The sequence below is a fragment of the Molothrus aeneus genome, chromosome 20 (genome assembly GCF_037042795.1).
Source record: "Molothrus aeneus isolate 106 chromosome 20, BPBGC_Maene_1.0, whole genome shotgun sequence".
In the NCBI taxonomy this organism is placed as follows: domain Eukaryota; kingdom Metazoa; phylum Chordata; class Aves; order Passeriformes; family Icteridae; genus Molothrus; species Molothrus aeneus.
Window position 1 is genome coordinate 4754158 of NC_089665.1, and position 12625 is coordinate 4766782.

A 12625-nucleotide genomic window follows, 5' to 3' on the forward strand; every position below is an offset into this window, starting at 1 on the left:
TGAATGCTTCCAATTTGTTTTACTCTTGTTGGGCTGAATCCAGCTTGTTATTTACAGAAAGAACACAATAAGATTAATAGGATGGAGTTTGCACTAGCCTACACCCCTGGAAATTCACACTGATCCCATCAATTCTGTATAATTTCTTTGGATTCATAGCAGGTTAAAGCCCCAATCCAGGATAATGCCAAGCAGATGCAGACAAGGGCCAGCACATAAATGTAGAGAATCATGGCCAGAATAAAACTGGATCTCTTTATTCCAAAGAAGAAGGTAATGTTTAGATACAAAATATTACATGGATATTTTTTTCCCCCTGTTTGGTAATCTGTCACCATCTGGACACCAAATAGGAAATGATGCAACACCAGGGGGAGAAAAACCCAATTTATTTCATCCATGTTGCTAAAGAAAGAATGGATTGATGTGCTCCCCCAAGCACTTTGGCTCACTCATGTGTCACAACAGGCACAGGTATGATCTCTTCAAACAGGAGGTTCTCCACACTGAAATGTTTCCTGTGGGACACAGCATCAGTTTTGCCAGTGTGTGGCAGCTGCAGTGAACTCAGGGCTTCCTCTAAGGGAGTCTATTTTCTCCCTTTGTGCATTAATTCAGAATTACTGTTTCTCCTTCCCCAGCATTCGCATGCAACCACCCCAAACACAGTTGTGTTTGCAGAAAATCACAGTTGTGCTAAGTCAGTCACAGTGTTCCCATTTCTAAGAAAAGATGTGCTTCCCCAAATGGAACCTCACCCTCATTATTGGAGGACAAACCACCTCAGGCACCCAAACCACCACAATTCAGATCACAATTCAGGTGCCCACGGGGGACCCACCAAGGGACATGACCACCCATTGTGGGGGGGACAATGGGAGCAGAAAGCCCAGCTGGAGGAGAGGGGCAGAGGGATGTTCCCTCCTTCCGTCCCACGTGAAGTGTTTGTGTTTGGAAAGTGAAAGGAAAACCTTTCTTCTCTTTCCTTTGCCAGGGCAGCTCAGCTCTGCACTCACCATCTCTGTGGAGGGAAGGAAAGGGGAACTGGAGGTGAGGGAGCAGCTCTGAGCTGCTTTATTTGTACTTCTCCTCCTCCTTTGCCCTGCAACCCTCGAGGTGCCCCACAGCCACCACGAGATTTTGATCTCCCAGTGCCCACTGGTGCTGCACAGAATGGAGAAACTGAGGGAGGATCCAGGCATCCTTTCATGTCACCAAGAGCCCTGTGCCAGCAGCCAGCCACAGCTGCTGTCCCCAGCCACAGCCACCAAACCAGCTCCCCTGCCGCTGCCAGAGTGGCACAAACAAACAGAATAAGCCCGGGTGAGGTTCAGAATACAAAAAGGCATTTAAACCAATAATGCAGGCTCCTAAAGCAAAACGTGGAATATTGGAGCTGAAGATTCAGCAGAAACTGGGAAAATACCTGGCTGGGACAGAGTTAGTAGAGGAAAAGCATGGTCAAAATGGACCTGAGCAGGGAGGGAGAGGGGAACAGCAAGAACCTGAAGTGAGGAAGTGGCTGCATGAAGTGGGTGAGGGTTCATGATAGGAATAGCAAAAGTTAAATACCACCAAAAAAAAAGGATGTGCAAAACCCAACCCCCAAACCTCTAAGAGAAACCAGTAAAAAGTAAAAAACATGAAAGTTTTCAAGTGAGAAAAAAAGTGGGAATTTTTTCCTGGGAACATAACCTACTAACTTGTCTGCTGATCCCTTTAGAGGGCAGAAAAGCTGAATTCCCAAATCAAGAGCAGCCTAAGTCAGAGAGAAGAGTGCTGCATGGAGCATGAGGCCAGAAAAGGACTGGATGTGCCTCCCATCCAACAAAATCCTGGCTCTGGTACCATCCTGTGCATGGGATAGAGGATGAGAAGACAAGAATTAAAACTGGGGTGAACCATACCCTGAGAGAAATCAGTATCAAATTTACTCACTCCAGCTCCAGGGAATGCATAACCCAATAGATCCTTTCCTCCTCTAATTTTTTCTGCTGTTCCAGATGTTGGCCAAAACACCACCATGCATCTGGATGGAACATTTGGTGAGAAAAGCACTTGTTTGAGAGAAATATTATGGGAGCTCTTTTGGGGTCTTCAGTAACTCCTGCTGCACATGCAGACACACCCCTGCAGTGCCACCCCATGTTTGTGTTGGTGTGGGTTAATCCACAAATCCTCAAGGAAGATCTGTTGTGGGTTATGCTGGATCCTCATAAACGTCTCCAGAGTTAACCAGCAAGTAACCACACCACGCAAATTTACTTTGCTTTTAATTGTGGCTGCTTTTCCTGCCCTGAGAACTGCTTTCTTCTCTTCCACCTGCCAGAGTGTATCTGTGGCTGTGCACTGCTCACAGGCTAACAGAAATCACAGGACTTTGAGCTTGCATCATGTGTGCTGCCATCTATACGATTTCTGCTAAAACTTTCCCAATTTACCAAAGAATGTGGGAATTGCCATGTTGGTTGAGAAAACAAGAGTCCATCCAGCTGAGTGACCACAGCTGGACACCCAGGTAATGGTGTGCAGGCATGGGGGACACTTCTCCCTGCTATTTTCCCTGTTTCCAACCATTTTCTGCTCAGGGGCTTTCCTGAGCTTCTACATGTCACAGCATCCACATCACTGGCCAAACCCTCAGGCAATTTATGTGCTGCAAAACCTCTGGCTACTACCAGGGATATAAATCAAGCAGAATTAGAGTCATTGACAATAATTGGAAAAAAAAATCTGTGATTTGGAAGACATATATGAGTTTTGATCTTAATTTGGACTAAATCTCCCAGGAACATAAATTATCTGTTTGGCTGTTTCCTGCCATCCCTGTGGAATCTGGCTGTGCAATGGCACAGAGCAGTAAAGGATATCCCAAACCCAGTTTAAGGTGTACAGAAGGGCACTTCCACAGTGGAGAGGGCTGGGATTTTGGATGAGGAGCTTCTTTCCAGCAGGCACAGGCAGCAGGGACAAGAATCAGCTGAAGAAAATGCAAAGATGAGCCATGAAGTGAGGAGGGAAGGGGCTGGACACGGAGCAGACAGGGGTACAGAGAAGGCTCTGGAGGAACTCTTCTAGGGGCACTGATAGAAATTTGGGAGTGATTTTACATGAAAAATGAGAAGGAAAAAACCGTAAGAATCCTTGGAGAAGAGACCCAAAAGTAACAGGTGCTGGGAGAAGCAGCACCTCATCTTTCAGTGTCCTGGCCAAGAAAATCAACCAGGTTCATTAAGGCAAAGAGAAGCCCAAGCGCAGTGATCAATACTGGACTCATTGTCCAAAATATCCTCATGAGTTCAGACTGATGCCCAGGGCAGCAGCTGTGCTAGGGAACTGTTCCCAACACTTTGGGACCTTTAGAATAAAGATCCATTTTCCTCAGTATTCCAGATGATGACATTAAGAATCGCAAGAATAATTTTCTGTGATGGTCCAAAGTGCAAATATGTTCATTAAAGAGCTGTATCAGTGAGGTCTTATGACATTAACAGGCAACAAATTTTAATGTGATTTTCACCCAGTTCCTAAAAAGAAATCTGTACAACATACTTAAAATTATTTTTGGATGGATCACGTAGTACTAGTTGCTGCCACCACTTGAGATTTAAAGTTCAAATCCACTGTGCTTCCTTTTTCAGTGCTCTATTAGCGCCCATTGAAAGAAGTTAGCATTTACACAGATCAAATCTAACTTTAGAAAAACCTTCCTCAAACGAACAGATGAGAATGATTCCTCAAAACATAAAAATCCAAGGAAACTTTATTCTAACCATCTTCTTGCCAGGCTGCACCCAGTTTTCCAAGCTCCCTCTCCCACTGTACACAGGTACATTTCAGCAGGAACACAAAGCACATTATCACTTGCTCCAAGGAGCTCTGTAGCCCGCAGGATCTTTGCAGAATCCAGCCTGAAGAAATGCAGCACTTTGAGAAAACAGAGCTGTCAAGCAAGATTTCCTTGGGCTTGCTGCCACGCAAAATGGCAAACGAGGGACTTGATCCTGCATGGAAGACAATAGGAATTATAGGTGCTCAGCATTCGTCTTCCAGCAGAGTTAAGGTTTCTCAGTAATTCCCCAAATCAGCCGTACTGCTTTATACTTATTCAAAATTACATAGCTAAAAGCTTTGGTATGCAGCCACAGAGCTTTTATTTCAAATTGGCAATAATGTAACTTCTGCAAAAAAAAAAAAGACTACAATAATGTTAAAAATATCATAAAATGTTATTTATATCAGGATTCATTTGTTACCCCATATGACAATCATTCATATTTCTTGACAGATATAAACCTCCGCTTAACACATTAGTATCATAAATATTACCAGATATAACACTGTAATTTAATACCTACCAAATGTATTTTAAAATATTACTCAATTTAAAACTTTGGATTTTAACCAGATGTGTTTCCAGAAAATGATTCAGGTCAGATGCTTTTTTCTTTTCCCTTTTCTGTGCGCGCGCGTTCAAAGCGGAGCGTTCCTATGTGATTTATTGTGCCATGACTGTGTGCCCCGAACCTAAAACAGCACCACGATACTTCATCCTTGAGGCTTACACACCTGCAGTCCAAACTAACAAGAGAAAACATCTACATGGCACGGCAGGAGCCTTTGAAATGTCTTTTTGCAGTTGCCTGGACACAGAACAGACTGGTAGAACAGGGAGGCAGCGGAGAAAGGGTGAAGACAGGAACTCCAGCCTCTTTCATCTAGAAAGGGGGGACCATGGAGAGATTAGAGGAAAGGATTTTGATTAGATCACTGGAATGTGAAATGATGCTTCCCAGGATTAAAATCCTATTTTAGAGCTACCAAACCGGTTACGGCGTTAGTCAGAATTCGGAGGCTCGCGCAGCTCCATCCCCGGCTGTGGCTCCAAGCACCCCACACCCTCTCCCCAGAGCAGGGGGTACCCCAGCCGGGCACCCCAATCCTCTCCAGCATCATCCCAGCAAGGAGCTGCCCTCCCTCAAAGCATGGCACTTCTGGGGGAGAAGGAATTCCCTTCTCCAAGGGCATCCCTGGGTCCAGCCCCATGGCAGTCGCGGGGAGGCTCTTGGATTTCGGTCTCGTTGGGCCCCCAGTTTAGATCACCACGTAGAGGTCTGACATTTTCATAACCAAATGCCATTAGTTTTATTCCCAGCACAGCCAACCAACAATCTGAAGGTCTGGAGTCGCCGGGCTGATCATTACGTGGAACCCATTAACATAAAACCCGCCATCGCAATTAGTATCTTTGTAAGCAGCAGCCTCAGCAAAAAGTGGAAATGGAGGCTGAAATGATGGTGCTCTTCCAAAGGAGGCCGGCAGCAGATTGGGAAATAATCTGTGGCAATTGCTCTGCCGCTGTCTCTGCCGTCTCTGCCGTAACTTCTCCAAAGACAGGCAGAGCCATTTCCAAGCAGTCAGCCCACGGACTTGAGCGAGCACTAAATTCACTCGGTGATCAAATACAATTTGAGAAAAAATCTACAATCGCTCACTTGGGGGGGAAGAGATATTTTCCTCTTACAGATGAAGTGCAAAACAGCAAAAGTAGCTGTATTTGGAAAAATACCATGCAGTTTATCGATTCCAGAGGGGACAGGTACAGACCGTGGGTTTGCCCGTTTCCCAGTAAAAACAGGGAATGATTTCGAGGGGTGCAAGGTATGTGCAGGCTGGTTTGTTTTGCTAGGAGATGAGCCTGCTAAAATGTTCTGCGCTTTTCAGGAAGGGAACAAGGAAAATGTTCGTATTTATAGCAACGTTATTGTTTAGAACAAAATAAGTTATTCCATCCTTTTAATCTCCGTTTCTATGGCTATCCTGCGCGGGGCTGGGATCCGATTTTCCAACCTCCGTGCGATCCGCGTCCCCTCGGCAGCGGCGGGCGGCACCGGCCCTGGCAGGGAGCGCCTGTCCGCGCTGAAGAAATCCCGTTCCAGGCGCTCCTGGACCGCCCCGGACACCGGCAACCCGCTGCCCTCGATGCACTTTTTCATTGTTGTTTCCCCTAAACTCTCTGCACTTGGCTAATTTTAGCCCCGCGGCTCCCCGAGCGGGCTCCCCCCGCGCCGCCGCTCCGGGCACCATTCGCCGGGCGATGCGCTGCCGTGAACCCGCACCCCTCCCGCACCGCGCGGCTGTCCCCGCACCGCCCCGCATCCTCCCGGCCCGGCATCCCCGCGCTGCCCGGCCGTGCCCGCATCCCCGCGGGGCCGTGTCCCCCCCCGGCGCCGCTGTCCCCGCGTTCCCCCGCCCCGCGCCGCTGTCCCCGCATCCCCCCGCACGGCGCGGCCGCGCTCCGCGCGCTTGTCCCCGCACGGCCGCGCGCTGTCCCCGCGCGTCCCGCGTGCCCTCCCCGCGCTGTCCCCGCGGGTGCGGGGTCGCCGCGAGCGCGCGGGCGCGGCGCCCCTTCCACCCCCCCCCCCCCCACGGGAGCGCGCGGGCTGAGTCCGTGTTCCGGGCGGGCTCCAGGCCGGGATTTGGGCGCTCCCTGCCCGCCTCCCTCCCCCTTGCCCCCCCGCCCCTCCTCCCCCCTCCCGCCGGCTCCCTCCCTCTCTCCCTCCCTCCCTCCCCCTCCCTCCCGGCTCCTGAACTCCAGCCCCTCTCTCTCTATCAGCCGCTCACTCTGTCTCAATATGTCTCAAGATGGCGGCCAATGTGGGATCGATGTTTCAATATTGGAAGCGCTTTGATTTACAGCAGCTGCAGGTCAGGCTCCCCCGCTCGCCGCACCGGCCGGGCCGCGCCGCCGGACCCCCCCCTCCCTCCCTTCTCCGCCTTCCCTCGGGCCCGGCCTCCCCCTCCTCCTCCCGCTGCCGGCCCGCGCCGCCTAAAGGGAACCCCCCGCTCCGCCCGGCCGCGGCGCTCCGCTCCCTCCGCCCCCCCCGCCATCGATCACCGGCCCCATCGGAAATTGATCCTCTTTGTTCAATTCATCGATCAGCCCAAGATGGCGCCGGAGCCGCCGCTGCCGGGGCTGCCGCCGCTTCGCCCGCTCCGTCCCGGGCTGCTCTTTCCCCGCTCCGCGCTCCCCCCCGGCGGCGGGGCCGTGCGGGGCGGCGGGCGCGGCGGGACTCCCGGCGGCCGCCGCTCATCCCCCGCCCGCCTCCTCCCTCTCCCTCCCCGCCGCCTGCCCCCTTCCCGCCGCCGCGTCCCCGCCGCTTTTCCTCCGCCGGGAGCCGGGGAAAGTTTACCGAGTGCTGGGACTTTGTGTGGGGGCGCCGGGCGGGCTGGCGGTGCAGGCGCGGAGCGGCGGGGGCTGGGGGCGCTGTGGTGCCGGCCGGGCGGGCGGGCGCTCCCCGCCGCCGCCGCGGGGTGCCGGCCCTCGCTCCGCTCTGCTCCGCTCAGCTCCGCCGGGCGCGGGGCTCCGGCCGCCGCCCTGCGACCGCCGCGGGCACCGCGCCGGGCCGCCAGGGGAGGGGACGCGGGGACACCGGCCGGCAGGGAGGGAGCGAGCGAGCGGCGGAGGGTCCCGCGGGGTGGGTGGGAAGGGGCGAGCGCCCGGTGCGCGGAGAGGGGGGCTCGGGAGGGCAGCGGCAGCGCCGGGCGCGGGGAGGGGCGCGGGGGCGTCCCGGCCGGCGGGGGGCATCGCGGCCGCATCTCCCCGCGGCGGCGGGAGGGCACGTTACATAATTCACGGGCTCTCCAGCCTCTCCTGCCGTCCAGGATCTGACAGATGAGCGGAATATTGATGCTTTACTGTGCTGGCTCGGGAGAGCCCAGAAGTGCCGTTTCCTGCGAGGGAAAGTCCTCGCAGACCGGCCTCCCTCCCCCTGCCCCGGGGGAGCGTCCCCGGGGGAATTGCGGCCCCACGGTTTAATTGAGTTGCCGGGCTACAGATAAGGCCGGGGCGGGCCGGGGGGGGTTGTCAGACGCTGTATCGGTGCTGCTCCCGCCGTGAATGGGATTGCAACACGCGTGTCTCCCAGTTGATTGGCGCAGGAAGGCGCTGCCCTGCCTCTCCAAACCCGCCGCTGCCTCCCGTTTAAATAAATTGGCTCGAAAGCCGGCGGCTGCCCACCCTGGCCCCCGCGGAGGCGGCGGTGGAGCCGGCCGGAGGCTGCGGCAGGCGGAGGGATGGTGCGCTGATGCTGGGCAGAGCCGCATTCCCGCTGGAGGTGAGGGGATGGATGCTCGCAGGGGGCCGGCAGCGGGACCCGGGTCCTGCCGCCCTCCCTTCCCCTCGGCCGGGCGTGCGGGAGCGATATAATATAAATATATATATATAATATTCAAAACTCCCACCCCAGCAGCCCCCGAAAGGGGAAGTGCTGCGTGGGATCTGTGCTGGGAGGCCGGTCCCTTCCGACTTTCAGGTGCATTAGGAGGTGGGGTAAAGTAGCGTTTTGTTTCAGGTTTCTCTGTCGTCTTCCAGCCCCTTTCGCGTTTTATTGTTTCTTTTAAAGGTTTTGGATTAAGGTAGACTTGGCTGAACTTTGCTAACTTGAAAGGGTTCTTAATAGTGACCCGGAATACCTACAGGAATACAGAAAATGAGATCCAGATGTAGAATTGTATAAAATAAAATGGATTAAATTAAGATGTAGTTAAACAAGGTCTGACATCTCTAATTGTGGACTTTTGCTTTTGCCTCTGTGTACGTGTGGCTGTACTTGCTTAGCATAGGAAAATAAACGCTCCGAACATCGCTGCCGTGGCGTTACATTTAACGGTGAACAAGTCTAAATATCGCCTATAAAAATAAAGCCTTCAGAAATGCTTATTGATTAAAACATATTATGCTAAAGTATCTATCATGTAAATTAAATTCTAAAATGTAATGAACACAGCCAAATGGCATTTTGATAGATTGTTCTATTCTGTTTTTAGTAAAAAATAGCTCACTTTTATCATAATTTAATTTCTGTGCATACTGTAAAACCTGTTGTGGAGTAGCACTGTACAAACCTTAATCTCGTTTTTGCAGACTAAATGTGACAGTCTGACTTGAACAGCTTGTAGCTTCTCCTTTGAAGCATTCTGGTAACGCCAGCTTAGAGTTGTTTGAACAATATTCATTACCTGCTTTTGAGGACTGGTGATTATTTATCCGTGCTGTGGATTGAGGCTGTTCACCTGTTGGCAGGTTCAGCAGGCAGGCTGTGAGCAGCACAGAGTTTGTTAACTTTGCACGCACTCTGTCTGCAGAGAGCCCTGGAGTGACCGGGGAGGGAGAGAATGCCTTCCTCCCTATGCAGAATAGTTAATTTGTTTCAAATTAGCTTTTTATTTATTTATTTATTTTTACCCACCCATCTGCACCAAGAAGTAGCGTAATATTTACTCCCACTTGCAGATGAAGCAATGTGCTATAAAAACTACCATTCCCAGGGATGAAGTTCAGTCCCACAGAAGTGTCCATGCCTCCCTCCGTCCCTGTCCTTCGCTTGCCCTGACGTATTTCGAGCGTGGAATTGTAGAAAATAAAAATACTTCCGCGTACGCTCTGTTCCAGCATGAAAGCCTGGAGGATTTATGCTTAACACAATTCCACCTGAGCCCTGCAGAGCTCCAGCTCGTGGAGCTCAGGGTGTGAGGGCTTTGAAGCTCTGTGTGCATGAGAAAGTTGCGAGGAGCTGGGACTGGGCAGTCCCGGACCGCTGGCAGCCAGCACCGCGTACCCGGCTGCTCCCAACTTCCTCTTCCACCTTCTGTTAGAAGGAGATGTTTAACTGTTGAGGAGCTTCGACCTGCCTTGTAATATTAAGCAGCAGGTTTCTCCAGATTGTATCAATATTAATTAAAAACAGAGCCAGGAACACTTTAGGGTCTGACTTTTTAAATTATTTATTTCCTTTCGCTAAATAACCCCTTGTTTATAGGGAAAGATGTTTCAAGTGTTGGAGACAGGATTAAATAATTCAGAACTTGGATTAAAGAACAAAAAGGTCTGTTCACAAATGGAATATGAGATGCAAAAATGGCAGTTTCCTACAGGTATCAAACGGGGCTCTTCACTGGAGACTGTACCTGCGAGGCACGCAGCTGAACATTAACCCTTTTCTGGAGTCAAAGCTGGCATGTCTCCTAAAGAAACTGGAATAGGCATGGCATTGCTGCCTCAGTGTGCTGTGTGCTGGCAGCTGGACCCATGTTTGATGGGGAGGAGTTGCAGTGCTCAGAGAAAACAGCCCCTCACAAACAGTGAGTACTGCTGTGGCAGTAAATGCAGGTGAAACCACTGGAGGAATGCTGCTGCCCTCCAGCCAGAGCTGCACGTCCTGTCTGGAAGCAGTTGTGTGATTGGAATCAGATCAGCAGCGTGAAGGTAACCTGCTGTTCCATGGTCCTGGTTTGTTTGTAGTTTTTGGTGTCCCCATCACCTTCACTCTAAAAACAACCTTTTGCTGGAGACCAGGAAAAGGAGCGTTGTGTTCCCGTGGGCACAGCATGCAGCTCTCCTTGACAGCTTGCTTAATATTTCTGAATATGGGTGTATGTGTCAGTATCAGAGGAGGCAGCTGGTCTCTCTGACCAGCAGGAGTAAGTCTAGCTTGAGCCACAGCTCTGAGGACAAATGGAAGAAGTTAATACCCTTTGAAAACTTAAACTATCTGTAGTTATTTTGACAATAAACACAAGTTCTCAAAATGTCATTGTAGCTTTTTAGGACAGGCTCACATTCTGGTTAAAAGTACAGTTTCTTACTGCTTTTGAGCAGAATGGCAGAACTTGTTACCATCAAGCTGAGGAGTGAAAATCTAAAGGGAAATCTTGCTAATGTGTCTGTTTTTTAAAATCTCATCCTGGTATTGCATCATATATGATTAAAGTAAGGATAGAATATTAGTTCTGTGCGGGCTGTGACTAATTGCTTAGGGTAAACCATTGGTCTTATAAAATCTACAACAAAATCTGGAAAAACTAAGTTGTAATGAATAGCTTTTAAATACTGAAGTACTTCTGTTACTAAATTAGAAACAGGTGGAATTGTTGGCATCCTTTAGTTGGGTCTGATGGTACCAGAGCACAAGCTGATGTGTGAAGGAGTTTTATGCTTCATCAGAAGTGGAATTAGTGATCAGGTCTGAGTGTTTAATTTGTGTATCTGTGCAGGTCATTGTAGAATTATTTCTGTCCCAAAAGTAGTCAGTGGTTCTTTGTTTATAGTGGTAGCTGAATGTGCATGTGGAGAAAAGTCTCCAGCTGCTGTAGCCACATTTCTGCTCCCCTCAGCTGCTGGGAGAGGAGAGGTGAAAGCAGCTGTGTGTTCCTGCAGGAAGGGAGGGATGGCAAAGCCAGGGCACTGCTGCCAAGATACTCTGGGAGCAATCACAGCAGGAAAGCTCTGGCAGCTTGTGGCGCTCAGGGTGATGTCCCTGCACACCCACCACACGTGACATACCAGAAGAAAGGCCCTTGATGTACTTCTGGCACAAGAACTGGTCTTTCATAGGATTCCTTGAGTTCTGTTCCTTGGGAATAAATCTCTGGGAGCTTTTCTGTCCCTTGTTCTATTCCTGCCATGAAATAATGCCCATCAGAAATGTGGCAGAGTCACTGCGTGCGTCGGTCACTCTGCTCTAGTGCCAAGTTTGTGGTGAACTGGATGATGTATTGAGAAGTGCAGTGGGGAGGATTTGGGATATGGTAATGGTTGGGAGTTTTCTGAAGAAAAATCACACTGGCTGGCTGTATGTAACAATACAAAATAAGTAATGGGGGAAACATTTTCTGGAGAAGAAATTACGTGCGGTCTAAAATTCCAGTGAACAGTTATTCTTTATTTGCAAGCTGATTTGTAATGCAAAAAGTGGATGTCGAAAAATGCATAATCCAGAGTTTCAGTTTGATCACACTGAGGTTGAGAATAAAGGCAGTTTATTTATTGGGTAGAGAACAGACACATATGTGGATGATTGGTATTTTTTAAGGCACCAAGCAGGCAGTGTCCACTTGTAACAGGGTGGTAAGTTCCCATCTTGTGTATCCAGGTTTTTCCTGCAGGTGTGCTTGGTTCTTTCCCATATCCTTTGTGGGAAGGCCTCGAAAATACAATATTTTCTGTATTGGGAATATAGTGACAGTGTTTCTCTCTGCTGGAATGGGAGAGTGAGGAGAAAGATTTGAGGATGAGAGGGGAAAAGCTGAAATGGGATTGTTTGCAGAAGACAAGGAGTGTTGGATGAAGAGACTTGTACTGGAGTGCTCACACATGGAGTTGAACATACCAGGAAAGATGGGAGAAACTTGGACCTCACAGTCAGAAATAGTGCCCTTAAATTAGTGAACATAAGATAAATCCTACTCATTTTGTGACATGTTCTCAGCTTGTTTTTGTTGTCTCTGGTTTGACAAGGCAAATCAGTGATTTCTGCCTTTATTGGCAGTTATAATGAAGAAAATACAGGCTATTGCACTGGTTGGATTGTGCAGAATGTGGAATGCAGACAGATTGTTGGATGTTAAGTTTTTATAAAAGATTAAACACAGTTGGGTGTCGGTTGTTGGATGTAACAAAGGTCTCCACTCCTGTCCAACAGTAATTTGGATTTCCAGGAAAGCACTAGGCAGTGAGGAATTTGCAGTAGATCCACCACTGTACTCAGGTTATGCTTCTGTTCTGTCTCTAGAAAGACCCTGCAGTTTTTACTGTTATTTGTGCCTCCTGTGACTTAGCAGAGTT

At 49.9% G+C, this 12625-nt stretch overlaps 1 protein-coding gene and 1 long non-coding RNA gene across 6 annotated transcripts in view; one reads left to right on the forward strand and one right to left on the reverse strand.

Annotated features, from left to right (window-relative positions):
• Nucleotides 1-3745: 3745 nt before the first annotated feature.
• Nucleotides 3746-6091, reverse strand: LOC136565183 (uncharacterized). The gene is made up of 2 exons (XR_010784818.1): nucleotides 4570-6091; nucleotides 3746-4004 (listed from the first exon to the last, which is right to left on the reverse strand). It is a non-coding gene; the product is annotated as an uncharacterized lncRNA (long non-coding RNA).
• A 485-nt stretch (nucleotides 6092-6576) lies between these two features.
• The window catches only part of CUX1 (cut like homeobox 1), a 274993-nt gene continuing 268944 nt past the window's right edge, over nucleotides 6577-12625 (forward strand). For all 5 annotated transcript variants that reach the window (XM_066563647.1, XM_066563643.1, XM_066563644.1 and 2 more), the window contains exon 1: nucleotides 6577-6708. In XM_066563647.1, the coding sequence (XP_066419744.1) occupies nucleotides 6646-6708 (63 nt within the window). In that variant the 5' untranslated portion in view covers nucleotides 6577-6645. The remainder of the gene's footprint in view (nucleotides 6709-12625) is intronic.